At 39.5% G+C, this 26,857-nt stretch overlaps 1 protein-coding gene across 2 annotated transcripts in view; it reads right to left on the bottom strand.

The window, feature by feature from the left end:
- Positions 1-2,986: 2,986 nt before the first annotated feature.
- The window catches only part of LOC110473669 (ligand-dependent corepressor), a 58,487-nt gene continuing 34,616 nt past the window's right edge, over positions 2,987-26,857 (bottom strand). For both annotated transcript variants that reach the window (XM_021536393.3, XM_021536394.3), the window contains exons 4-7: positions 16,254-16,386; positions 11,397-11,684; positions 8,391-8,484; positions 2,987-5,628 (exon numbers count right to left, since the gene is read on the bottom strand). In XM_021536393.3, coding sequence (XP_021392068.1) covers positions 4,659-5,628; positions 8,391-8,484; positions 11,397-11,684; positions 16,254-16,386 — 1,485 coding nt within the window. In that variant the 3' untranslated portion in view covers positions 2,987-4,658. The remainder of the gene's footprint in view (positions 5,629-8,390; positions 8,485-11,396; positions 11,685-16,253; positions 16,387-26,857) is intronic.

The raw sequence follows: 26,857 nt of genomic DNA on the forward strand, positions 1-26,857 counted from the left end.
GTAAACTGGAAAGAAACACATGGCAATTCCAGTTTTGCCTGTACAACAATCGTTGCAGATGATACAAAAAGCAATTCAATCAGAACTAAAAAGCTGTTTCACAAAGCTTACTCAACCCTAAAGCCCCTAAATCACTTTGCCAGCTCCCATGAATTTCCAGGGAAAGGCAATGTACTCTGGAGTAGTCATGAAAGAAATATTTAGATGCAAATGTTGGCCTGCCACAAGACAAAGCACAGACTATTCCTTGTCTGGTCTTACCCAGTCTAAACACAAATGCAGTTACCTCCCGTTTAGGAACATCCTCCAACAGTGGAAAGTTCTGCAAAAAAGGTCATGCAGGAATTGCGAGAACACAGAAGCTGAACGTGTTCCCTTACTAGAGGCATTATCCTATCTGTACCCCTGCATTGTTATTTTTTTTTTCTCCAGCTGCCAAAAAAGTTCAGAGTTTGAATTCAGGTCTAGCAGTAGGGTTGGTAATGCAAGAATCAAGTTATGAGTTCTGCAACAAAAAAGAAAGTAAAGGTATACCTGTATTGCTTATGCAGCAACTTCTCCTGTGCAACAGGGAAAAATGAGAAATTCTAAAGGAAACTGTCTTGAACCTTTAGAAAAAAATCAGGGAATGACTGGAAAATAAATAACCTTTAGACAGAAATAAAAATGAGTCCAGAAACGTGTCCCTACAATATCTAACTGGAAACGTTCAACTCTATAGCTGTACTCAAGCATTACAGCCACAATAATGCCTACAACACTGTGGAATGAGGATCCAGCTGGCTGAAAGTGAGGTAATAGTTTGTAATAGGTCAGAGTTCTAAAAAAGCACTTTTACATCTTACAGATCCAAATGAAAAAAAAAAAAAAAAAAAAGGACACATTTCATACATGTTGGGCTTTCCCACCAGAACTGTACGATAATTAACTCCACACCAGGACCCCTACCACACTAAGCCTTACTCATCTTCAATTATATGCTGCAGCAAAGATTTACCAAGCGACACCTAAACTTCAGTACAATATGAAACTTCGATTCTTAAAACTTTATACACACAAAATATAAAATTACTTTTCTAGGATGGGGTAGGGGAGGGGGATTCTCCTTCATGGTACTTGGACTGAAAAACTAGTTTTCAGAGACTGCCACAAATATAATTCACAGTTTCTTGCTGTCAGGCTTTTTCAGCTACATCAACGTAGTACACAACAATACTGTTAAGTCCAATAACTACATTGGATGGACATTCTCGGGAATAAGAGAAAACTAGTGACAAAAAATACCCGAAAGGTCTCCTCCTAACAACGTCTTGATTTTTACAGGGTTGCAGTTTGTCTATGTTACACGTTAATGCGATCTCACAAGAGCAGCAGGAGAAGGCTTTAAATCTTTCTCCTCTCCAAGTGATCCAAGTAACATAAGCATCCACTTACCAGAAATAAGATGAGAAACAAGGCTTTTGTTACAAAGACCGCAGTGAACCACACCTTCCCACACCAAAATATGGTCAACCAGGGATTTTGGCCATGCAAACTGCTGGTCAGCAGAAAATTAAGCATGCTAATGGACAAACATTAATTCCAATCATATATTTAAAATGATCCCAAATACTACTAGTTAGCTACACTGAAAGCGCCTGCAAAATATATGTAGTGAAAAATGAAACAAAATATTAGTGATCACTGCAGCACTTAGAGTGATACTAGTCTTAAGTGATGAATCACCTCAGAGAAAATATGTTAGATGGGACTTTGAAACAAAAAAGTAACATTAAAAGGTGCACCTGAATATTACAGACTAAATTTACAAAACCTACAATAAGGTAAAATATATATCTTTTGAATATTCAGCAGCTTTTTTTTAAATTTGTTTTTATTTTTTTGAGAGGCTCATGAAATTTTAAAAAGGGACCACTAACTAATCTCAACCATGCTTCACAAAACAATAATGGCTATTTCATATTGCAGTTACCAATGTAATGCAATTAGTGCTTAGAAAATAATCTACACTTTTTCATTTTTTTCCTTTTTAAACAGAGACCTTTGGAGGAAATATGGTTGTTCAAAAGCTTCTCGAAAAAGAAAGATTACCTGAATATTAAGTTATCACAGATCAAGTGTTGTGTTTAAAAGCTTTGCAGTTATGAGTATTACAATCTTCAGGTCTCAGGACATTTAAACTGAGAAAGTTACGTGTTTGGTTTGTTGTTGTTTTTTTTTTTTTTAAATCCACTTCCTAACCAAAGCAAATAAAGAGTACTCAACTTCTCACTATCTATTTACAATTCTTAGCCTACAGTCTGAAATGACAAGACAAATTCTCTTTTAAAACTGCAGCATTAAAGGGTAGGCACACCATTCTTCTGCTGCACGATTGTCACCCACTTAAACATACACATACAAAATATTTAGGTTAGTAAAATGAGCACTCCACGTACACTACAGTGACAAGTTTTATAAAACTCAACTCATGTTTCTTAAATAAGGACAACTGCAAAAGGTTAAACCTCTCTCAAGAGTAAAACCGTGTTACTTTTTTTTTTAACTTGCAACAAACTTTCTACCATAACTCCAACAGCAGATGAAACCACACCTTAAACTGCGCCTTTATTGCAATCACCAGCTAAACTGGAACGTATTGCAGAGTTTATATACTGCTACTGAGCTTAAACTGCTTTAAATGCCAAGATGACAACTAGAAAGCTACAAGGAACCAGGATTTTGAGGACTAAAATATATTAAGTAAACAAAAATAAAGTATACTTGGGGCCAAATGCCCAGTCCATTTCAAGAATGAGCAGTGCATATTTAAAACAACAGCAATGGTGTGCCTAACCTTTGAAAATATGAAGTTGCTGGGGAGGGGGAGAGGCTAACAGAATCAATTGTTCCAGAAGTCATTCAGCATCCCTAGGGCTACCTAGGCCACCCTCCCATGAACTTTGAGAAACCACTTTCACTGACATCACTTAATGCTCTCACACAAAAGACTCCAATGCTTCTTTTGGTTGTGAAAATGGGGGAAAAAATTGTAATTCTATCTACCTTTTGCACAGATTAAGACCAAATTGCTTCTACCTGAAGAACCAGCAATTACGATTTGGTCATGTTGTGGTTAAGTCCAGTAAATTCCACTCAGTTACTGACCACTCCCGCAGAAAGTATCAAAGATAAAAGTTCAGTACAAAACTTATCCTGGATCTCCATAGAAGCATAAGGATATCACCATACTGAAAAAACTCCAGATTTGTGGTTTACGGAGTGCTTTTTTAATGGTGTTTAAATGCTTATTCTAGCATGTGCTAAACCACTATCAAAATAGATTAAATAAAAACAACAACAAAAAAGCAGGACTTAAATAAATTCCTGCTACTGGCAACTGTAATATTTAAAAAGGAAACACCCATTCATTGAGTGTTCAACCCTGACAGTATTACAGATAGATATGATGCAGAGCCTGAGTTAGATCAGGCTACCAGTGTTATACTTCTTCCCTGAACATTAACAAGCTCCTTCACTAATGTGGATATTTGGGCAGACTACTGAGGTTGTAACGTTTGAGATCACCATTTTGTGGGCTATTTTTTTTTCTTTTTTTTTTTCTTTTTTTTTTTTTCCAGTATCACAGTAGTTTGTTACACAAATCCCCCATCCCTGGATTAGAGTAATTTAAACTAGCTGTTGGGACCACATAGTTCAGTAAACTCAGAACCAAGTCTGTAAAAAGTGTAAAGGTCACAAAGAACCATAGTTCTGGTATAATGAGGCATACCCTAATATATCATTTAGTGTACCCTGACTGCTCCTGACTGTGAGAAGCTTGTCTTCCATGAGATAAGGCTACATCCTCAAGCAGGTGAGTCTAAATATCACCCTTCAAAAACACCAAGTAAAATTACAGCAAAGGTAGTGTTATAAATAATTAACTGAAATTTTCTGAAGGTAGTGTATGTAAGTTTTCCCTCCCCTCCCCTCCGGGTGAGCACTAAGCAGACAGCAAATGGTAAGTACAGTTAATTTAGAAAGAAAACAGTGTAGAGCCTAATTAGACCCAATTGATTATCTATCTAGTTGACAAATCTGAGTTCAAGAGAGGTACCATTCCTAAATAATTTGATTTAGCTCAAACCTTTCAATCAACTGGATCAACAAAAATAAAAAAAAGGGGAAAAAAGATTTCTGAAACATTTTTGAAGAATGACAGTCTGCTTTTCTTTTGAAAATTGCCCAGTTTTAGGAGAGTGTCAGTTTAACAAAGTGGACTTATTTCTATAAAGGCAGATACGAAAAATCCAACATCAGAAGTTCAGGCAGGCTCTACAGGCAAGATGTCCACTTCTACAGATCTGCATTCTTTGTGAGGTAACTCAATTCTCTATTACAGAGAAACATGCAAAAGGCAAAAGAAAAAAAAAAGGAACAAAGAAAGAAAGAGGACAGTGGGAAGGTGAAGGAGGGAAACTGTGCCATACTAGGCCAGAAAAATTTACAAATGTGACATTCAGAGCACATCTTTCACCTGTGTTCACATAAGTCTATGCTAAACTGCAAAGGAAAGAGCATTGCAGTAAACAGGAGACTCAGGTGCGCTCAGTGATGGTTGAACTATGCAGTAGTGCTCACCCAGTTTGCAAAGTAATTGGCACTCTACAACATCCCTATTCATCCTTCAATTCATTCGCACTTTGTGCTGCTTCTCCCTGGGGATCTAATTCAATCTTTACTGAAACATCCTGCCCCTCCGACCTCATTAATTTCATTTTTTTCTTTGGAGGGTTTTTCAAAGTGCCCAGCCTCTCTTTAACTTTGTACTCCAGTGTACTGTGGGGGATCCCATAAATACTCTGAGCTTTGGAAACACTCATTTTCCCGCTCATAACCACAGAGATTGCTTCCTCCAGTATCTCGCTGTTGTACTGTCTGTATCTCCCTCTTTTCTTCCTAGGTTGCTTGGAGCCAGGATCTCCCTCTTGATCTGAGGTGGGATATGGCTGTCCAGAGGTAGACTGCTCAGCATCTGAGCCCCAGGAATCTGGTCCAGCATCCAGCAAACTTCTCCTATTTTGTTTTGGAAGGATAGCCCTTAACTTTTTGCTAAGTGCGCTCTCCGTTTGTGAACCCATTACCAAAGAGCTATAGCTGTACTGGTCACCAGTGCGGGACTCCCATGAAAGGTCCATGCCTCGAACTTGTGGTATCTTTAAATCCACAGGAGATGAATGGCTCACGTCCTTTTTCCCATCCTGTTTAGTGTGAAGTGCCATTTTTTGAAAGGCAGAGTTTTCTGTAAGAAAAGGAAGGTCACTGATGTTGCTGAGTGCACCATTTCCCCTGAATTTCATGCGGCTGAAATTAAATTCGTAGTGTGGTTTTGCCCAAGAAGCCTCCCTGGATAATATTAAGTGCTGTCCATGATTCTGTAGTCCAGATGGCCCATGGCTGGCAGCCGTAGAAAACTGGTTTCTGCTCAGCAGTTCTTCACTAATCTGGAGTGATCGAGCCAGCGGTACTTTAAGAGATGTGGAGTGGCCATAACCTTCCCTGGTTCCATCCTGCAAGCTTCTTGGAGGTACCCCATCACCACTCTGTAGTCCCTCCGGATGGTGCTGGCTGGGTCTCCCAGGTCGCCTAATTGGATGGAAGGAAACTGATGTGAGCAGGACTTGCACAGGTAGGGAGGGATGGGTGAGGGGGCCACTCCTTTATTAGAAGGCCTTGCTTGGGTAACATCACTTTTTGTGTTATTTATTTTTCTCTAAATTTTTTTTTATTACTTTAATTTTTTTTTTTAAGTCTCAGCATCAGTCAGTTTTAAAACTTGTTCACAAAAAAAAGAGAAGCTTTTTGGGCAAAGAAAAATGAAACCTGTTGGCTGGTCTCTGGTTGGGTTCACAAATTCTCGGAGTAGAAAAGACTTCGCGCAAGCGTCTGAAAATAGCACCTTAATTCCAAAGTAGTAATCAATCGCCATAGATCTACACACAACTGTGTTACTGGTGTGACGTTACCACTAAACAAGCACAGTAATAAAAGAGTAAGCCAAAGTGCAACATATTCAGCATGTAAATATGACTGCCACCTGCAGTATCTGCACACAGGTGGAAACCCTGGATAGTGTTTGCTTACATCATATTGAAGAATTGCTGCCCAGGAGAAAAGAAAAAGCTTAGCAGGCCTCAGAGGTATTTGCCTGACTTTCATTAAGCACCAAATATGAAAGCTGGGATACTGCAGATCACAAAGAAAAACACTTACACTAGACTTACCAACTGCTTTCTTAACAACTAATTGCATATATACAGAGCCCTGAATCTCATTTGATATAAGCATGCCTAGGAAAAGAAAAGATCTAAGCGCCAACTGTCATCCAGATTAAGGGTTAAAAAAAAAAGCAGTATGTATTTTTAACATTTCCCTTTCATCACATGTGTTCTTTCTATGAAATTAAGTACTACTGCTGCAGAGAATCACATCTATTTTAATGCTTTGATTGCTTAGCCCCCTGTAGTTATTAAGTCACATTGGTTTCAAAATCCACCTCCAAATTTCTCTATGTTCAGCATACAAATTAACAAAGAGAATCTATTTTAATGCTCTGGGACACTATACTGGCATCAAGTCCTCTGGCTAAGTCAGCATTACTTAAGGATAGGATACATAGTACTGAAAAGCTACATTATTATTTTTAACATCACACTAGGATTAAAAAGAGTCTTTAGAGAAAAGACATCCACTGCAAGAACCTGGCATGTAACATACACAGTGCTTGATACACATGCTGTTCACTTCTCTCCAGGATGCAACAAATCATAGGATGTGCACAACAAAGTCAACAAGGATTCAGAACAAAATCCAGAGAAATGGATAACAGATTGCAGTTCCAGAGAACCCTCTCAGACAATGTGCATTCTCCACCCCTTCTACAGCATGTATCAGCATCACAGTGTGCACCAGTGAGTCTACACCTAAATAAAGGTCATACTGGCACTTAACAGTGGGTTACACCCAACTTAGTGATGCTAAACAAACTGCAGCCAGCCTCATATGCCACACACCTGGACAAGTAACCACAGGTGCCAGTATGCCACATCCTCTCTGGACCCACAGGACTGAGCAGGACAGTGCCAGATGCTGGCCCTGCCACCCCTGAGTGTTGGACTTTGGCCCTCACTTGATTCACAAACAAGGGAATAAACAGTACAGAGCCTCAGTGGCTTCTGCTGCCTTCCTAGGAAAATAAAGATAGAAATAACCTGTTCAGAATTAGAGGGGAAGTACTGCTGGGGAAGATTTATGCTAAAGAATTGTAAATGTATTAAGACTAAGTTTTAAAGAAGAATTGAAGTATTTTATAAATAGAAATATTAAACAGAAAAGCAACCTTGAAAGGAGAAATCTGAGACAGTATATTTTTCCAAAGAGATATGCAAAAATTCAATCAGCTGTTATCAGTACATGGGAATGGTGGTGGAAGAGGGTTGCTAGTTGAGATTTACAAGTTTTTCAAAGGCTATCATAAAGCTAAATCCAGCAATTAAATAGCACTTTAAACCATATACTATTTCTATACTTCAATAAAAATATTTGTTCACAGTAGCTTCAAGATAATCAACAACCAAAATCCCTCTTATTCCCAGTCAGCCTCTCCAGTACAACCCTAACTAAGAGTAAAGGGTTTCTAATTATGCAAATGGCGACCATTAGAAATATGAAACCTAAAGATTTTGTTATTATTTAAGAGTATTTCACACCTTGAACTGATTAGGCAAGAGTAGTACACCATATACTTTGTGATTATGTTTTAAAAAAACTTGATCAGTACTACAGAACAATTGCAAATCCAAAGTTGCATCTGAAGTTTTCTGAACTACCAGACTCCTTGCCCCATGTCCTCTTCTAAGTTGCAGTTTATGCTAGGAAATATTAACAAATAGCATGCAGCAATTTAAATCTAATTCAGCATGGTTTATCACCCAAATCACTGTTATCTCTAAAATAATCTTTCCTGTTAGCTAGCTTTGCTCTAAGTGAAATGAAGTCTAAATACACTGCAAAGCCTCTAGGACTCTTCATGCATTTATTTGAACTTGTATCTTCATGGAAATCACCTATCACTAAACCAAATAAAGAGGTAATGGAAGGACCTCTGGATAAGCACCACATTGGCAAAAATAACAGATATTAGAGTCTTTAACTGCAAGTTAAGCCTGTCTCAGTTGGCAACAACTCTTATTTGGCAGGTGGGGTGAAGGCATTTGCCAAAAGTACAAGTTGAAATCACATTACTCCAAAGGGTTAACACCAAAAGAAAATTAAAATTAACAGGAGCTAAGCACGCATTTTTAGTAGAAAACTGTTTTAAAAGGTCATAGTAAGTTGCTTTCTCTTACCCATTTCCCGAAGTACTAGAGCACCCTGGAGAGTGACTCAGAGAGGTGCTGCCAGCACAAGGACTCTTCTTAGTGGATAAATCAAGCACACCGTCTGCAGAGACAAAAGAATGACTTCAGTGTTTGAAGAAGCAGGATCAGCTATGCTGATCTTGTCTTCAGCTGAAAAGACAAAGAAAGTCTTCTGAGCTGAAGTCATTTATAGCACACAACATTTTTTGGTTTATTGTATTTTTAAACAAAATAAGGCTTGGAATTTTTTCTGCAATATGGTTTACATGTGACCTCAATATAGTCTTTGGAAATCACAATGAAAATTAACTAAATTAAAAGTGCATCTGTTACAAGTGCCATAGCATAAAAAATTACCTATAAGTGACAGATCTGGATACAACAGAGCCTATCACATAACTACCTTTCAGTGGTCCAGAACTGAGACAATCTTCAAGACTTGTCAACCTGAGATATTCCCCTCCTTAAATGGAGGCTGCAAGCCAGCATTCGGATTTTTTTTTCTTTTTTTTATCCAAATCTCTTGTAGGAAAATTCATTGAGCATTTCATACTGAAATTAAATTAACACACATATAGATATGAGATTCCTTCTCACGTGGCAGCCAGCTTCATCTTTTTTCATATCTCCAGTGGGTCCCTACTGGAAAAGCTGCTGCTTTCCTCCTCTATTGTGTCATTTTATTCACTCTCTTCCACATGCCAAATTGGTTTTCCTGTTAAGACTGCTTCCTCCATTCTCACTAATGGCACATCCTCAAGCTAGCCCCATGCTCCCCTGCAAACCCTTATGTAAACTCTGCATTTATAGGCACCAAAAAAGGGTGCATGTTTCATCAGAAAAGCCTTGCTCCTGCTTCACTGAAGCAGCTTGAAATTCTGGTCATCCTAATAAGGGCAACATTGTCATTGAAGCAGCCCAGACATCTGAAGTTCCTGAAAACTTTTGAACAAGGAATTTGTGAGGAAGAAATAAATTAAACCTGTTGGCAAGGTGAACTTGAAACCTGAGAGCTCCTCACTCATTCCATCTAATCAAGTGAATACCACCCAACACAAGAACAATGTAAGGCAGCTTTCAGATTGCTTAAAGTTCTCATTTGACATATGGAGAAAAAACATGATAAACAGTGAACTAGAATTAACTTACGAAAAGCTGTTCCACCCACTGCATTTGGGAACACACCATAACCCAAACTTAAGCAAGCAGAAAATTAAATTTTCTTTTTGAACAACACTTATGCAGGCACAAGAGACACAGACTGGATCAAGTCTTTCCTTCTTTTCAAGAGGCTGGACAGCACAGGCAGCTGCTGGAGGCACTTGCATCCATGCTTCCTCCCTCAGAAGAGTCAGTATGACCTAGAAGCCCCTGAGGAGAAGCAGGGCCAACCTAATACCATACCAGGGAGAAGCTTACAACTAGCTGGGTTCCCTTCAACCCACTAGAATAAACTATAGCACAAAGCACCACTAGCAATCTTTCATGACAGCCTCTGAAATCTCTCATTAACAAGTTTGGCAAAATCTCTTTCCAATTACATTAAATGTAAATTGGGAAAAAACTTATATCAGCAAACAGATTACTGTATAATTCAATACGCACATGTTCTACTCTCCTAACAAGCCTTATGAACACTATACATTATCTTACAGCTTTTTCCATCACATGGTAACTGAAGAACAGTTCATGTATATGGCTCACATGGTAGCTAAAGAACAGTTCATGAGTTCATGTACATGCTTTCTTCTACACCATACCATCCTCTAATTAAAAAGCAACAAAGCAAAACTGACTCTCTCCCTCTTTCTTTCAGCAAAAAGTTTAACAATGAGAACAGTTTAACATTTATAAACATAGATGCAAAACACACTCACAAAATGCATTTATAATAAAAACAGCTAGAAACAAATGCCTATCAGCTAACTCAAGAGAAATACTATTCAACCTCTCACTGCAGTTTATAATTGAAGTGCAACAACAGCTTTCAGTAAGTGCTCTAAGTGCAGTGTGTGTCCAGATGTCCAAGCAGCTTATTACCGGACACATAAAATCACCTGTTTACAAAAAGCTTCATAAACCAAATTTAAAAGAATAAAGGTATACCTACTTTACCGCTGTAGCTAGAAACTTTTTTTTTTTTTTTTTTTTTTTTTTTTTTTTTTTTTTTTTGCAGGCACCTTTTCCATTTGCAGATGGACAGCCTACTGTGACAGAATGACTTCAAGCACTAACATTTTTCTGAAGAAGGATAAAGGGTCTAATTTTAATCAGTATGATACATTTAGGATTCAACAGTTTCAGAAAAGTTCATATAATATACCACTCACAGAATTTGCTTCTTTAAAAAAAAAGCATTTTTGATGGAAAGCAAGGTTTTTGAATTAAAATAAGCTCTGAAACACTGTTAAAAGTTATTCAATCTGTGCTCTGCAGAACGAGTCTATTTTTAAGGTAGAAAAGAGACATTTCTTCCAAACACACAAACCTGGAAGTTTAGTGCAGTTCATGGGTATCATTTTCATAGCCTTCACAAAGCAATTTCTCACAGACTTTTAGCTCTTCTTACACCAGGACCAGAAAGAAAATAATTTAGCCTTTCAGTCAGACTGTGCACTCATCTTCAGAGAAGAGACAACATTATGATTTTCATGACTACATGAACTTCTCATATCAGCAAGTGTGTAGTCTATTTTGGGAGACTGTTTCTTGCAGCTCCCAGTAGGAACAGCACATTTATCCTCAGAGTCTAAAGCATGTCCATCCCCTTTGCCCTTCTTCAGAACAATCTCTCGTATCTATGGGTCTACATTCCTTCAAAAAGTCTTTTCTCTTTCAGCCACACTGAACTAGTCATTATTTTATTGTAAAAACATCTACTGCTTTTCTACTATACATTTTATGCAAAAGTGCAACCTTCTAATTGTCTGCTTCTGCAACAAGAATGCCATTAATGGATTGCCATGGGATGCAAGACACTGGTAAGAGTCCTACCTTGTTCACTAGGTTCTGACTGAGACTTTCTGACAGTAAGGTCCAGAGGTGAGTCTTGGTCAGCCATGAGCAGTTTGCTGAGCACAGGGTTCTGAGCAGTTGCAGCCGTGGGAGAGGAGGCGACCAGAGATGCTTTCAGCAGGCTTTGGTTCTTTGTGCTATTGGGCTGGCTGGAGTCCTGAGTAGAGCTATTTTTTGAGGTATATTCAGCAGCAAACTGTCGGATCATTCGCTGCATGATCTCACGGGCCACTAGGGGAATATTGGGGTCGGAGACCCTAGGACTGTCTGCAAATATTAGAGATTTCTTTTAAGGAAGCACTTTAAGTAAAACAGCTTTTATATTAAGTCATTGTTTATTTACCAAAAAAAAAATCCAGAGGGGGAAAAAAAAACCCAAAAACCAAGAAAAAATAGTTTCTGTAGAAAATGTACTTCAGTCTTAGAATACCTGAATAATAACCACTGCTAATTCTGCTACAGCCTTCCCAAAATAACACTTCACTAAAAGAAACACGCAATCTCCTATTTTGTTTTAAAATATAGATACATTTGACCAGACCTTTAAGAGGTGTGGAAATGGAAAGGAGAGCAAAAGCATCAAGTAATGGAGCTCATCAAAACATACTGAACAGGATATTCAGTGAAATAGTTGCATAACTTACCTGCAGCTACAGAGGGTAAAATGAAGAATAAAGTTGCAGCAGTCCCCTATAATTTTACTGAGCAATAAAAGCCCTGTAGTTCTGATAATTTACATGAAGATGATATGTTCAAGTGTCTTCCATCTCATTCTATGTCTTCTTTTTGATATTTCTAACATTGCAATCAATGCAGGGTCAGGAATCACCCAAAGAACTTGCATATACACAAAACCCCAAGATGTGTCACATGACAAGTAATTATATTTCTAAAAGCACTACTAAATCTATTAGTAATGGATGTGAAATAGAACAAGTAGGCATTGCAATTTATTTATATGAAATAGTGTATAAATAAAAAGGTATCTGGGCATGCAGACAACACAAAAATTTATTGACAAAAATCACTATTTTAGACAAGTAGTAATTTGTGATGTGAAAGTAAATCTGTAACTACTAAATCACCAAAGCTATGTCCTGCCACTTCACTTGAAAAACTGTGTTCTCTGGCCAAATCAGTTTTGTGTTTTCAAACAAATGAACAATCCCCAAAAACCAAAACAACAGCAAACACCAACCACCCACTTTTTTTGAATACTCAATTCTCCAAAAAATCCCAAAGCACAGACAACCACACCACTATTCCAGAAATGGCTCAAAGGATTTGATTTTCTACTACCAAAGAAACATTCAGAAAAAAAAAACCTGTACAGCAGAAGACCAAATAAATCTTTAAAAGCAGCTCTCAAGAGGGAACAATAGAGAAGTGTTTAGTACCTCTTTTTTAAAAATTGCCCAGGTTGAAAGGTAATCTATTGAGATTGAGCTATTAAAAGCATTAGCAAAATCTTCTGTGGGACCTTTCAGTGTTAGATTTGCCTTTTGTCCACCATTTTTGTCAAAAGTACATCAATCCAACAAATCAGGTTTATGGTATGTGTAAAAGACGACTGACATGAAGGTTTGTGCAGAGTTGCCTACAAATCAAAGAGCAGCAGTAGCAACCTGTTTCTTGATGAAACACCATAGTGAGCTTTAAATACATATCAAGCCCAAATTCATTTTTGTTAAGCACAGCTTTCTACACCTAAGATCTTATAAAGTCACCACGTACATTCTTACAGTAAATTTATGTAAATCGTATAAATTTCCAGGATGGTTATGTAAATATGTAACCATTTTCTTTAAAATATCATGTGGATTTTACTTGTTTTTAAGTATCAAATACTTTTGAGAAGACACCAAAAAAATGAGTCAAAATTAAATTTTGGTGCATTTATAATCTCACTTGTTTTCCAAAAGGTCCACAAGGACATCAGCCTGGGAAAGTGTGGAGGTTTTCTTCTGCTGTGGTGGCATTTCTTCTACTTTTCTAATCTCTTCACTAGAACCTCCTGAAGGACATAGAAAGGCTCTAAGGAAGCCCAGAGGGACACAATTTGATGGCATGACCAGACAGATACCAACTGTTTGACATGTGCTTGCAGCATGTACAAGTGGGGCTGGCAGGAATGCAGAGCTTTATGGCACTTGTGTTTTCTGAATGAAGAATCCAGCCTTTACCATGCACCATGTTCTTATGTTCATTTCAAAAATGCTTACATCTGAACATATTTACACATTCAGAAATAAAATATTACATATGCCTACAGCCATGCATCCTTGTAATCTGCAACTTCAAACAATCAGCCCAGAACAACAGCTTTCTAGTGCTGTTAAGATAAATGCATTAATTTGGGTCACAAAATTCTCTTTTCAAGCAGAAGGGTAGGTACCTAGTACATTAAGGCTTCTTGCTTAATATAAAGCCTGTATGCTGAGGATTAAAGCTGTTCAAAAGTGAGTGGAAAATATGTGCTGGTGCCCATCCAGCATCACTTGAAATCAACCACATATTTATCTTGACTCCACCTGTCCAGGCTTTTTTAAGAAAATAAAACTAAAATTAACTAACACATAGAAATTTTCTGAGAAGAAAAAATACAGAAAAAAATTATCACCTATACATAGTCTGAAGCAATACCTCTGAGATTTAAAGCCTTAACAGCTTTTCTGTATTTTTATACCAAAATCTTAAAAGGGCAGTATCAAACAAATAAAGGAATTATTTCATTAAACCAGAAGAAGGTCCTGTCCTGCCACAAAGTAAAGGTAACAGACAACTAAGTATTACCACTCTGCTTTGACTGGAAAAATATGAATATTTGAAGGAAGCACTACTGGGTTAAGAGTGCCAGGGACACAAATTTCAGAGAAAGGACTAAGATTAATGGACAGCAAACCTGTTCAGAAAGTTTTTTTATCTTGTTAATTCTCTTCATGTCAGTACATTAATGTGTGGCCAGTGTTCAAAGAGCAGCTGCATGTTCTCTGATCTACCCAGGCTACAAAATACCCATCTCAAATGTTACTGGCAGTGAGGATGGAAAGAAGAAAAAACTAATTGCTGGCAGGAAGCCAGGAGAGCTCAGCATCTCTGAGCAATGCAGGAACGTTTAGAGTTCTGCCATTCTTTGTGTCCTCTTTGGTATGACAGTGCCTTGGGATCTTATGGCCGTAGCATGAGTTAAATTTCAAGCAATCTAACTAGAGGCAAGCTTGAAAATCATGCATTAAAGAACTCAGAACTGACTTAGTGCCAGGCTTTTCTACCCCTTGCCTGTTACTCTTGCACCAAGCACAGCTTTGTCCAAGAAAAACAAGGGTATGTTTTTAAAAAATTCTCAAAGATTCTTAGACATATGACATGTTTCATTATCTTTATTCTGGGTGTTCAGCCACAGACCGAGTATTATACCCTTTGTTAACACACTGCAATATCTGCTGCTGGCTCCTCAGTGAATTTTAAAAAGCATACTTTCCTAAAAGACACACACACACACACGTCATGCATAAAGATTTAAGTTTAGTGGTAAAGGAATGAGATCTTTAATAAACAATTTGGAAATGATGGAAAGGCTTTTTTTTTTGACACCAGAAAAAGCAATATGGAAAAAACCTCTATTTTCTCTAGACTTTAGTTTTCTTAAATTCCTTCTGGATTTGAAGATAAATGGGATAAATTCAAAGGCAAAAGGAAACATTAAGCTTACACGAAAAAAGAAAACTTGAAAAGGAAGCCTTGGAATAAAGGCATTATCTGAACTATCAGTAGTAATGCAGTAACTATCCTCCCTACCATCCTGCATGTATTGCAAGAAGTATAGAAGCATCATAATGTATAGCTTGTATTTATTCATTTGAGTCATAAAAGAAAGGCTAGGATACTGTTATCTACTTAAAACACCTTTAAATATTTTGGTCACTGGAAGGAGGGGCTGAGGACTGGCTAGAGCAATTTCTAATTTGTTAAACTGAAGCCATGCATTGTCCCCCAGCAGATAGGTTGGAATTACTGATTTGGCAGATTTTCTCACACATGGGTTAGACTGATAAGTACGATGCACTTTCATTCAGGATGCATTTGGAAGCAACCTCTGGATTAATGTTTCTGAGATTTGTAGAAAACAGTGAAATGAGCTCTGTGCCTTCCTTAAGAGCAGTTTAAGCAACAACTCTCCAGAAGATATTTAGGTGGTTTTCTAGCATTAAGCACATTCTCAGCATATTCTACAGCAATTCTTTTGCTGACCATATTTTGAATTCTTCATATATCCCCCTCAGCACTATTCCAATAATATTTTATACTCTAGGTTGTTAGGAATAAGGTAGGTAATCATTACCAATAGTGAAAAGAATGATGACCTTTAAGAAAAACTGCATTAGTACATATTCCATCAAAATAAAATAAATTTTAAAAAAAACCCAAAAAAACAAACCACATTTCCCACTTACAACCACCACTGCCATCTGAACTTTCTTCCAAACAGCCCACCCACCTAAACACTGGTTATGGGGAACAGTTCTGTGGTGTAAGAACTGAGTCATCTCTCCAAAAGTATAAACACCAGTGTTCTCAAGGAGAGATCTGGTTTAGGGTTAAACAGTTTTATGCTCCCTAGGTATCAATACTCTCTTTCCATATCCCAAGCCCACACTGTTATATCATTACATTACTTGAGAGTCAATTTTTATCCTTGATAAATATATATAAAGAAGATGACTGAAAAATACTGAACATTCAACTTGACCATCAGATCTTTGATACCTACATTACATGCAAAAAGACCACAAGAGAGACTATTTCCCGCATCCTCCTCCCCCCATTAAAACCAACCTTTTCTGTAAAAGACTGCATTGAGGAACTCTTCCGCTTGCCTTTCAAAACGAATGATTTTTGCTTGCTCTTGTCTAAGTAGAGCTTCTTGTCCAGCTTCCGAGGCTGGCTCATCCAGACTGACTAAGTGTTCCTGAAAAGATATTTAATATTTGTAAGATATTCCAGACTCCAAAATTAATGAAGTTCCCTAGGCACTCAATATTTTACTAAATTCAAAATGTTTTAAGGTACTCAGCACAGAATTGTATTTATTTAAATCAAAACTTGTTTTTTTGACTGCATCAGAACATTGTACTTTGTCCTGTTTTCTTGTTGCAAATTGGGCTGGTTTGAAGGTCAACCAGAGGGAGGAATTAACCCCACACAAATACCTTGCAAGTGATTTCCAGATGCAGCTACAATTTAATAGGAAAGTTACAATAAAGGCAACAGTACGGAAACACTGGCTTAAACTGACAAAGAGTTTTGGCACCCTGTTGGTCAGGGTGGTGGTGGCAGTCTGATTAAATGGTGGTTGCAGTCCCATTGAAATGATGGATGTGGAATTGTCAAAGCAGTGGTCCTGTGGAAAGGTCTGGTCCTTCCCTGGAGGTCCAGTGGTGCTTCCCGCAAATGCCCAAACCTCAAGATCAGACACCCTCAAATCCAGGCAGGAACATTCAGTACCTCCCCCAGGGCAGGGAATTTTACAATGGAATTATGCAATCTTATGAGACATAGGATATTTTGGGGAGTCATTGATGGTGCATTAGCAGAGATGACCACCCTTAGGCTGGGTGTAACAAACAGAACACTACACCCCACTCATAGGTGGGGTATGCAGCTGTTACAAAGGACCCACCACTAACAGTTCATCCAAGGGTGATGGAGGTGGTGGTAGAATACAGGTGGCACCTTGCATTGTAACCATTGTAAGACATTATCCACCCCTTACCCTACACCATCTACATCATATCCAAATTAATATCCTTCCTTAACTCTACTTTATATACATATACACACACATAATGAAACATTACACACAGTTCTCATTTAAAATTAGGTGTGTTCAGGTACACAACATGCTTCCCCATCTTTCTGCATTACCCTCCAAGTACAGCCAGGTCCTCGAGCAATAACAATCACATGGATGGATTTGCCTTTGCCTGAGGTAGGATTAATCCAAACTATCTTTCCTAACATACCTCTCATGTGTACCACAGGGATTTTATCTCCATCTACAGTGTGCAAGGGTTCTGACTGGGTAGGACCAGCTCAATTGATGGGGCTTTGGCTGTTCACCAACCAGACAGCCTTTGCTAAAAGCAGCTCCCAATCATTGAAGGTCCACCTGCCCAATGCCTTCAGGGTGGTTTTTAGCAGTCCATTGCACCATTCAGTTTTCCCAGCAGCTGGCTCCTTATAAGGAATAAGGTACACCAATTCAATGACATGTTCCCTAGCCCAGGGCTTTATAAGGTTGTTCTGAAACAAGTCCCATTGTCATACTCAATTTGCTCAGGAGTGCCATGTCTCCACAGAACTTGCTTTTCCAGGCCCAAGATGGTGTTCCAGGCAGTCGTGTGAGGCACAGGGTAGGTCTCCAGCCATCCAGTGGTTGCTCCCACCATGGTCAGTATATAGCACTTACATTGGCAGGTTTGGGGAAGAGCGATGCAGTCAATTTGCCCTGCTTCCCTGTATCTATATTTTGACTACTGTCCACCATACCATAAGAAGCTTCATCTGCTTGGCTTGCTTGATTGCAGCACACGTCTCACAGTCATCCATGAGAGATAGTGTCCATGTTTAAGTCCACCCCCTGGTCACAGGCCCATCTGTATGTCCCATCTCTTCCCTGATGATTGGAGGCACTGAGGTCCTAACAAGCTAGAAGTAATTCTCTGTGCTACCAGTCCAGATCTACCTGAGATACTTTAATCTTGGCAGCTCAATCCACCTGCATGTTGTTAACTTGATCAGCCTGACTTTTCGGTACACGTACATAGATGTGACAGACCTTCACAGTCAGCTTCTCTACTTGGGTAGCATTGTCTTGCCAGATCTCAGCAGCCCAGATGGGTTTCCCTCTGTGCTGTCATTTGGCCTTTCTCCACCAATCCAGCCATCCCCACAGAGCATTAACTACCATCCACAAGTCAGTGTAGTGTCTCAGCCACTTCTCTCAGCCAGCAGTATTCGAAGCCAGCTGGATGGCTTTAACCTCTGCAAGTTGACTTGATCCACCTCATCCCACAGTAGCTTCTGCAGCAACCTTTGGTGAAGAGGGTGTTACCACTTTTCACTCTCTGGTAGTTGGTTATTTGGTGGCGCCTCCTCAGCATGTGTCATCTGCTCCTCTTCTTCTTCAGAAGATAGTCCAAAACACTCATCCTCAAGCCATCTTGTTATGATTTCCAGAATCTCAGTGAGATTAAGATTTCCTGTCTAGGTTCCCTGTGTGATCAGCACAATCCAGTTGCTCCACATGGCATCAGTGGCATGATGAATAGAAGGAACATTCCCTTTGAACACTCACCCCAGCACTGGTGGTTGGGTTAATAGAAGCAGCTGCTCTTCAGTGCCAATTACTTCTGAGGTGGCTTGAACCCCACTGTAGGCTGCAAGAATCTCTTTGTCAACTGGGGTACAGCTGGCCTCAGACCCTTTGTATCCCCTACTCCAGAATCCTAGCGGTCATTCTCGGGTTTCCTCAGGTCTCTGTCAGAGGCTCCAGGAAGGACCATTCTCCCTAGCTGCAGTGTAGAGCACGTTTTTTACATCCTGCCCTGTCCTGACTGGCCAAAGGGCTACTGCATGGGAAATCTCCTGTTTAATTTGTTCAAAACCTTGATGTTCAGGGCCCAATCAGAAATAATTTTTCTTTTGTGTCATGAGATTGAAGGGGCTTACAATTGTACTGTATTCTGGGATACACATCCTCCAAAAGCCCACAGCACATAGGAGGGCCTATGTTTCTTTCTTGTTGAATGGTGAAGACATAGCTGTTATTTTGTAAATCACTTCCGTTGAAATCTGGCATTGTCCATCTTGCCACTTTATTCCTAGAAATTTAATTTCTTGAGCAGGTCCCTGAACCTTACTTTGTTTAATGGCAGCTCTCAGGACAATCTCTCAAAGACTTCCCTGGCTGTGTTTCCCCCTATGATGGTGTCATCCATGTACTGCAGATGTTCTGGAGCCGTACCCGTTTCCAGTGCTATCTGGATTAGTCCATGGCAGACGGTGGAACTCTGCTTCCACCCCTGTGGCAGTCAATTCCAAGTATATTGCACACCCCTACAGGTGAAAACAAACTGTGGCTTGCATTCTGCTGCCAAAGGAACAGAGAAAAATCATTGGCAATGTCAATGGCCACATGCCACTTTACTGTCTTGGACTCCAGCTCATATTGAAGCTCCAGCAAGGCTGGCACAGAAGCACTCAATGGTGGTGTGATTTAATTCAGGCCAAGGTAATCCACCGTCAGACTCCATTCTCCACTGGACTTGTGCACAAGCCGTAGAGGGGTGTTAGGATGAATGAGTCTTGCTGACCGCACCTTGGCTCTCCATGAATCATCTTATGGATGGAAATCATAAGTCTCAGTCGCTGCGGTACTGCCGATGGTGCACTGTTGCTGTGGCAATTGGTATCTGCTGTTGCAGCAGAGGGCTGTCTGAGAGACCAGGTGAGGTATTCAGTTTTGCTCTGAATTACTCAGATTTGCTCTGTCTCTAGAGCAGCTATCCTAAAACCCAGCAATGTAATTTTGGGTCTCGAGATAGTCTATGTCAAGGATACATGGAACCTCTGGACCAGTCATGATGGGGTGTTTCTGCCACTCCTTTGCAGTCAAGCTCACTTCAATCCAGTACAGTCAGCTGCTGGGATCCCCCCGTCACCTCAGAAATAGAAATGCATCCCACTCCCATATACCTTGATGACATCAGTTTACACTGAGTGCCGGTGTCAACCAAAGCCATTAACCTTTGTGGGTCAGACATGCCAAGCCACTGGTTCCACACAGTCCAATAGATCCAACTGTCCCTTTCCCCTTCCTGGCTAAAGGCAGGGCCCCTCTAATCCCAGTCACAGTACACGCTGCTCTCCTCCGGTAAATATGACCTTGAGGTCCCTTCAAGAGGGTCAATCATATCATCATTTCTTTACCACCTGGAGTCTTGTCTATGAGAGACCAGAGCAACATTGACGTTAGATGAGCATCTTGTGGTTGTTCCTCCTTTCAGTTCATGTACCTGGGTGGCTAGGGAAGACGTGGGTTTTTCACCCCACTTCTTCATGTCTTCTCCATGCTCCTGAAGGAAAAACCAGTGGTTACCTCATGGAGTGTATCCTCTCTACTTGACTGGGGGACACCTGGTCCTAATGACAGAGACTCTTCTGGTTCTGGCAAAATGTGGTAAATTCCTTCCTTAGGCTCCTTCCTCAGTTTCTGGTGGTCCTCTTCAATTTTCTCTTCCAAGCTCCAGATGTGCCCAGCCAGCTTTGTTTCCACAGATAAGATGTGGGTGTATAACAGTGCAGTGACAGCGTCCTTGTAAAGTCTTAGTTTGTTGACCAATGCACCCACCTTGTCCTCTCCTTCCTTCCATTGCAATGTTGCTAAGTAGTGGGAATATATTTCTGGTCCAACATGCGAATTTCAACCACTTTTGTGACGTACACTGGACACTGTCTGGGCTCTTAGGGAATCTCTCATCTTCCAAAAAAATTATCTCCAGCACGCCAATTCCCCTAGGCATTGGATATGTTGTTCCATTGTGCTCCATATTCCTTCTTGCACATGGACATCCCCTTTACAAAGGTATCTAGCCCTTTTACTTGCTAGTAGCCACTGCCAGAGGCTGAGAGTTTCCTGGGTTTCCCTGATCCCCTGATCAAAGGCCACATCCTGGGCAATGACAGCAATCCTAGTTACCCAGCCTCACATCCTTTCAGAATGGTGTCATTAGCTGTGACATCCCAGATGCAGAGCAGCCAGTTCAGAACAGACTCGTTTACCTGGCAGGTGAACTCCCTCCGCAGCTCACACAACTCACCCAGGGATAGAGACTGAGTGATGATCTCCAGCTCCATCTCTTCCACTGGGTTCAAAGGTCTGCTGCCTCCTCATCAGTCGCTCTGCTGACTGATTTGCTCTTCAATTTCATTTTCTGAACAGGAGCAACTGCTACTGACTTAGGCTGTCCTGGCTCAGCAGCGGTTTGTGTGGACACAGTGCCTGCTGATTTGCTCCTTTTTTCCTCCTCCTCCTGCATATGCTGAACAACAACAACCTTGGTCCTGACTTCAAGCATGGTGTACATAGCGCAGGCCATATAGAGAAGACAGAGCAACACTAACAACAAGATTATGCTGTCCTTGACATCCAGACAGAGCTCAGTATTTTCAAAAACTGCTGTGTTGGGCCTGAAAGGCTAGAAGAAACCTTTCTCTGCTCTTCCTGTCATTGGCTAGGTGCGATTTTTAACAAGGCCCTGGAATCAGCAGCCCAGATGAGGACAGGAGAACAAAACTGAATATACATTCTGATTGAGGCCACTGATATTATCATGCAATAGACAAAGAACTAACAAAGCAATTTTCATACTACTCCCTGGTCTCAAAAGAAGCATCACAACTGGCAAATGGTTCCCCATGTACGGAAAAATACAGAGAAAAAGGGTGCAACATCCATGCAAACATGTCAAGCATCATGGTGAATAGGCAGTTTCTGTAATACAATGAAAAATGGCAATTCCGACTTCTCTCAGGATGTCACACTTTAGGTGCTAAAACACATGCTGGTTTGAAGGTCAACCAGAGGGAGGAATTAGCCCCACACAAATACCTTGCAAGTGATTTCCAGATGCAGCTACAATTTAATAGGAAAGTTACAATAAAGGCAACAGTACAGAAACACTGGCTTAAACTGACAAAGAGGTTTTGGCACCCTGTTGGTCAGGGTGGTGGTGGCAGTCTGATTAAATGGTGGTTGCAGTCCCATTGAAATGATGGATGTGGAATTGTCAAAGCAGTGGTCCTGTGGAAAGGTCTGGTCCTTCCCTGGAGGTCCAGTGGTGCTTCCCGCAAATGCCCAAACCTCAAGATCAGACACCCTCAAATCCAGGCAGGAACATTCAGTACCTCCCCCAGGGCAGGGAATTTCACAATGGAATTATGCAATCCTATGAGACATAGGATATTTTGGGGAGTCATTGATGGTGCATTAGCAGAGATGACCACCCTTAGGCTGGGTGTAACAAACAGAACACTACACCCCACTCATAGGTGGGGTATGCAGCTGTTACAAAGGACCCACCACTAACAGTTCATCCAAGGGTGATGGAGGTGGTGACAGAATACATACTTTGGTCACACCTTACACTATAACCCAAGACATAAATGCAACAGAAACCTGTAAGATCTGATAACAACACAGAACATTATAAAGAAGAAAACTTAGATATCTTACACAATTTGGCTGCAAATCTCATATCTAGGACTTGTTCTTTGGCTATTATTTTTAGATCCAAGAAATAACTGTTGAAGGCAAAACAGACTCAGTTCTCCTTACTCCATATATCCTTCATGCAAACTAAGCAAAAAATGACCAAGCATTATCAACAAACAGGACCTTTTGTGAAGAAGCTCAGTAATAGCTACTTTTAAGTGAAATAAATTTAACTTAGCTGTTCCAACACCTACAATGAAATAAAATACATTCTCAGAATCGGAAGCAGCTGAGTAATCTTAAGAATATACTCAAACTAGGGTAATTAAGCATGTGAGACTCCAGAAGACATTAATTTTAAATAGACTTGAGAAACTAGAAGACAAGGTTACAAAAATACAAAATCTAAATGCTTAGGTTCTTCCCCCAGATGCACACACCTTTTCTCCTTTCTTTCAGTTTAATGCCTTGCTCCTGCTCAGAAGAAAAATCTCTTTAGTGGCCCTCTCCTTCCACTTTCATTTTAAGCTATATTAAAGATTCCTGTATTTACCTACTGCAGGAATGTATACACAGCCACTCTTTGGCTTCAGGGAGTGTTTTGTTTTGTTAACCTTTATAAAGTATCAGTTACCTAACATCTAGGCTGCATCTGGTTTTTTGGCCTCTACTGTATAAGTTGATTTCAGAGTCATATCCACATGGGACTCGAACGGAAGAACGGAAATTCATTTCTAAATCACAATAAGTGAGAAATAAGCCATTCTTAAGTTTGTGCTGTCTCAACTTCACAAGGTTTAAGAAGCAAGGTTATATGACAAGCCCACAGTAAATTAATGAACACAGCACTCACATGAACTGCACGCTAAGGGTAATAATACCAAATGCTGTAGACTCTGGCCTGAACCACATGGACAGGCTTTCACATCATATTTGTGATTCAACAGCTCCCAAAAAGCTCTCTATCAAAAGCAAAGGGAGATACTATCTCAGGGTACAGAGACAAAGCAATATTTTATGACAAACAGAAATATAAGGAACATGTGATGACAGAGGTAACAGGAGAGTAAAAATATCTTTGATTCTGTGAAGGTAAGAGCCTGCAGAAGTGAAGGCCTCAAAAAATAACTGATGCTTTCTTCCATACCAGAGGTGAAAACCTGCTTGCCCATAGGAGAAGCCACAGTTGAGACAGATCTTAATTCTTTCATATAAATTTGAATGAATGGTCAGCTATAATAGAAGTGTCCACCTCTGTGCCAGGCATCCCTGTACCAGTAACCAGTAGCAGTTCACTGGCATTTTATGAACACACTGAAAATGCAGTTGAACTTCTATGATACTAAAATACATTAAATATCTGTACATGATTTCACAACAGAGTTATTTCTGGATAGCAAGACAAATATCTTCTGAGAGATATTACTCTTCAGGTGGAAATTCACAGAACACACTTGTATCCTCTTCTTGTGTTGCTGCATCTGACAAAGCCTTTGCAGGATCTATCCTAGTTATTGACAGAGAGTCTGAGATCAGCTCCATTATCTTTTAGACATTACCAGGATAACAGTAAACTCATCAGTTTGCATAAAAAGCAAATGTGCAAAATAACTAATAATATAAGTAATCTAGGCACACAGAAATATTGGAATAATCATTGAGATTTCTAAGCCTCTACAGAAGCTTGCTTTAAAAGGAAACTCTGCAAACTAATGCAGAGATTTGTCTAAATAAGATCCTTATCATTAGCTTTAATTGGCATCCTCTATCTAAACTCCCATGAACCATTGCAAAAAACTTTTCAATTCAAGAGACAAATAGAGTTCAGACTTCAAGGAAACATTACCCTTCCAACCTGATCTGACACCTTGCCCTTTAACAGACTTACAGCTCTGGAAGAAGCCTAAAATAAAAACAACCCTTGGCCAACACAATGCGTTTCAAATCTTCCTAGCACTTTCTGCATCTATAACAAGACACTGTAAATACTAGCCTGACAACTCAGGGGAAAAATAGTCCAGTAGCACCCTGCCTCACCATAAACAAATGTATTTTATATTACTCATATAAAGGCAACATAAGAGTACCATTTAATCTACTGAAGCTAATCAAAGCTGTACACTTGCTACATAGAGAAGGAATGCAGAAAAAGGGATCAGCCAGAAGAAAAAAATTCTAAGTGGCTTATGCTGTTGAACAGCTTAGTAAAGGATCTCTTGATCAGTATTCAGGAGACAAGAGGAATAATAGCAAGAAAATGGCAATGCTTGATTTTTATCCCCCAAATTAAGGAGCATCTCCTTACATGCATGGTTTTTATTAGTGTTTATGCTAAGACATCAAAACAAAGAAATACAGCTATGTAAAAGAGTCAGATTTAACTTTGCACTTTGAATTAAAAAAAGTCTTTGGGCATCCTCAGTACAGCATTGACTATTTGAGACAAAATAGTTCTGCTTATTGCAGTTTTTAATTGTTTTCTTATCCACTGTACCATAATTATTCCAGGAATCCATAGGTGTTTTCACCCTAGAAGGAAGATTCAAGCTTTCACACTAAGTATTTGATTGTGATTGCTATTCTACTTCTACAAGTGAGGTGTTTTTGTTTGATTTGGGAGTGTCTGGTTGGTTGGCTTTTTTTTTTTTTTTTTTTTTTTGTTAGGGTGGGGGGTTGTTGATTTCTAGGGTGGGGTTTTTTTTTTTTTTTACATTTTCTAGTATTTCTTCCCAATAGTCATTATTTAGAACCATTACTTTCAGGTTTACCCACACTACAGTCCTAAATCACACCAAAGTTTTCAGTAACAATATGCAGGTAGTAGGAAGAAGAAAAACCCAATAATATCTAGATAGCATTTTCATTGGGTGTTTTTTTTTCAGGGTATTTATAACCAATCAGTTGCTTTTAGGTATTATTATTTATAACACAGGATTCTTTCTATTCTCTTTGTGCTTCTTTTCAGTTGGGAAGCATGCCCCAGAGCATTCCTGAAATCCACCAGTGAACATGCAGTATCACTCTATTGAATAATACACCTTCGCTCTTTTTGTATTAAAATAAACAGCATAACTATGTAATTAAGTCAGAGCTCAGGTTTTCAAAACTCAAGGTCAATGCATGACCCTGTGAGACCACCTAGTCCTGGGCAGCCTGGCCTCGTCAGCACTAGTGCTGGATGCTCACTGAGAGCCTCCTCGTAGGAAATGTTGATACAGCAATTCCAAATGCTAAACTGCTGACATGAAGAGAACTGTATGATGCAGGCTGTTGTTGTGTAGATGTGCAAACAGCAGTTTCATGTTTAAGCCACAGCACACACACAGATGGAATCGCAAGAGCCCACAATCTAGAATAGGATGAGATAATTCCTATCCATCTTCAGGGAGAAAAAGGAGGGAGGCTGCCCAGAGACCACCTGTGGCTGACTGGTCAACCCATGGACCCTAGGGATAAAATCCAGCCTCCCACCATACCGCAAACAAAATCAGGAACACTGAGTAAGAAGGGAATGTTAAAGCATCCCTAGGTTGTCTTCTCCAATGATTTTTTTCCTTAAGATTGTATAGTTTTTTTAATTCATAGCCAACATAAAGAAGAACAATTTACTGCAAACAAGCTTTAAGGGTACCAGACATTTCTTTCCCTCTACCTGCAAGAAAGTATCATTCTTATTGCTTTCATTCCAATTCTATTCAGTTTGCTTACATCTCTCAAAATACTCTGTTCATTTGAGGCTTCACCAGCATTCAGGTTTTCCTCTCCTGGTATTAACACAAATTCTTCTCTTGAAAGAGTCCATAAAGTCATTTACTACTTTTACAACCCTGTCACTTTTAAGATATCTGTAACTTGTGGCTTGACAAAACAGGTCTGTCTTTAATTTATCAAGATAATTTTTAATTCTGAGCATGTCCTTTAAAGCATCTACAACTGCTCCCAGCTTAGTATTAATAAAAATTCAGATGGTTTTATCAGTTTTAAGACTTCCCTCACTTACCGAATATATATATTTTTACAGTAAGAAGACTGACATAATATTTATCAAATTCAAAACAAACAACTGATCCATAGCTATTGACTATCATTTATTAGCTATAGTAGGGGGAAAAGAAATATATCAGTGGAATATAAATGTAAGCGTATTGTGGCGTGGAACCACAAT

This window comes from Lonchura striata, chromosome 7 (assembly GCF_046129695.1).
Source record: "Lonchura striata isolate bLonStr1 chromosome 7, bLonStr1.mat, whole genome shotgun sequence".
NCBI lineage: Eukaryota > Metazoa > Chordata > Aves > Passeriformes > Estrildidae > Lonchura > Lonchura striata.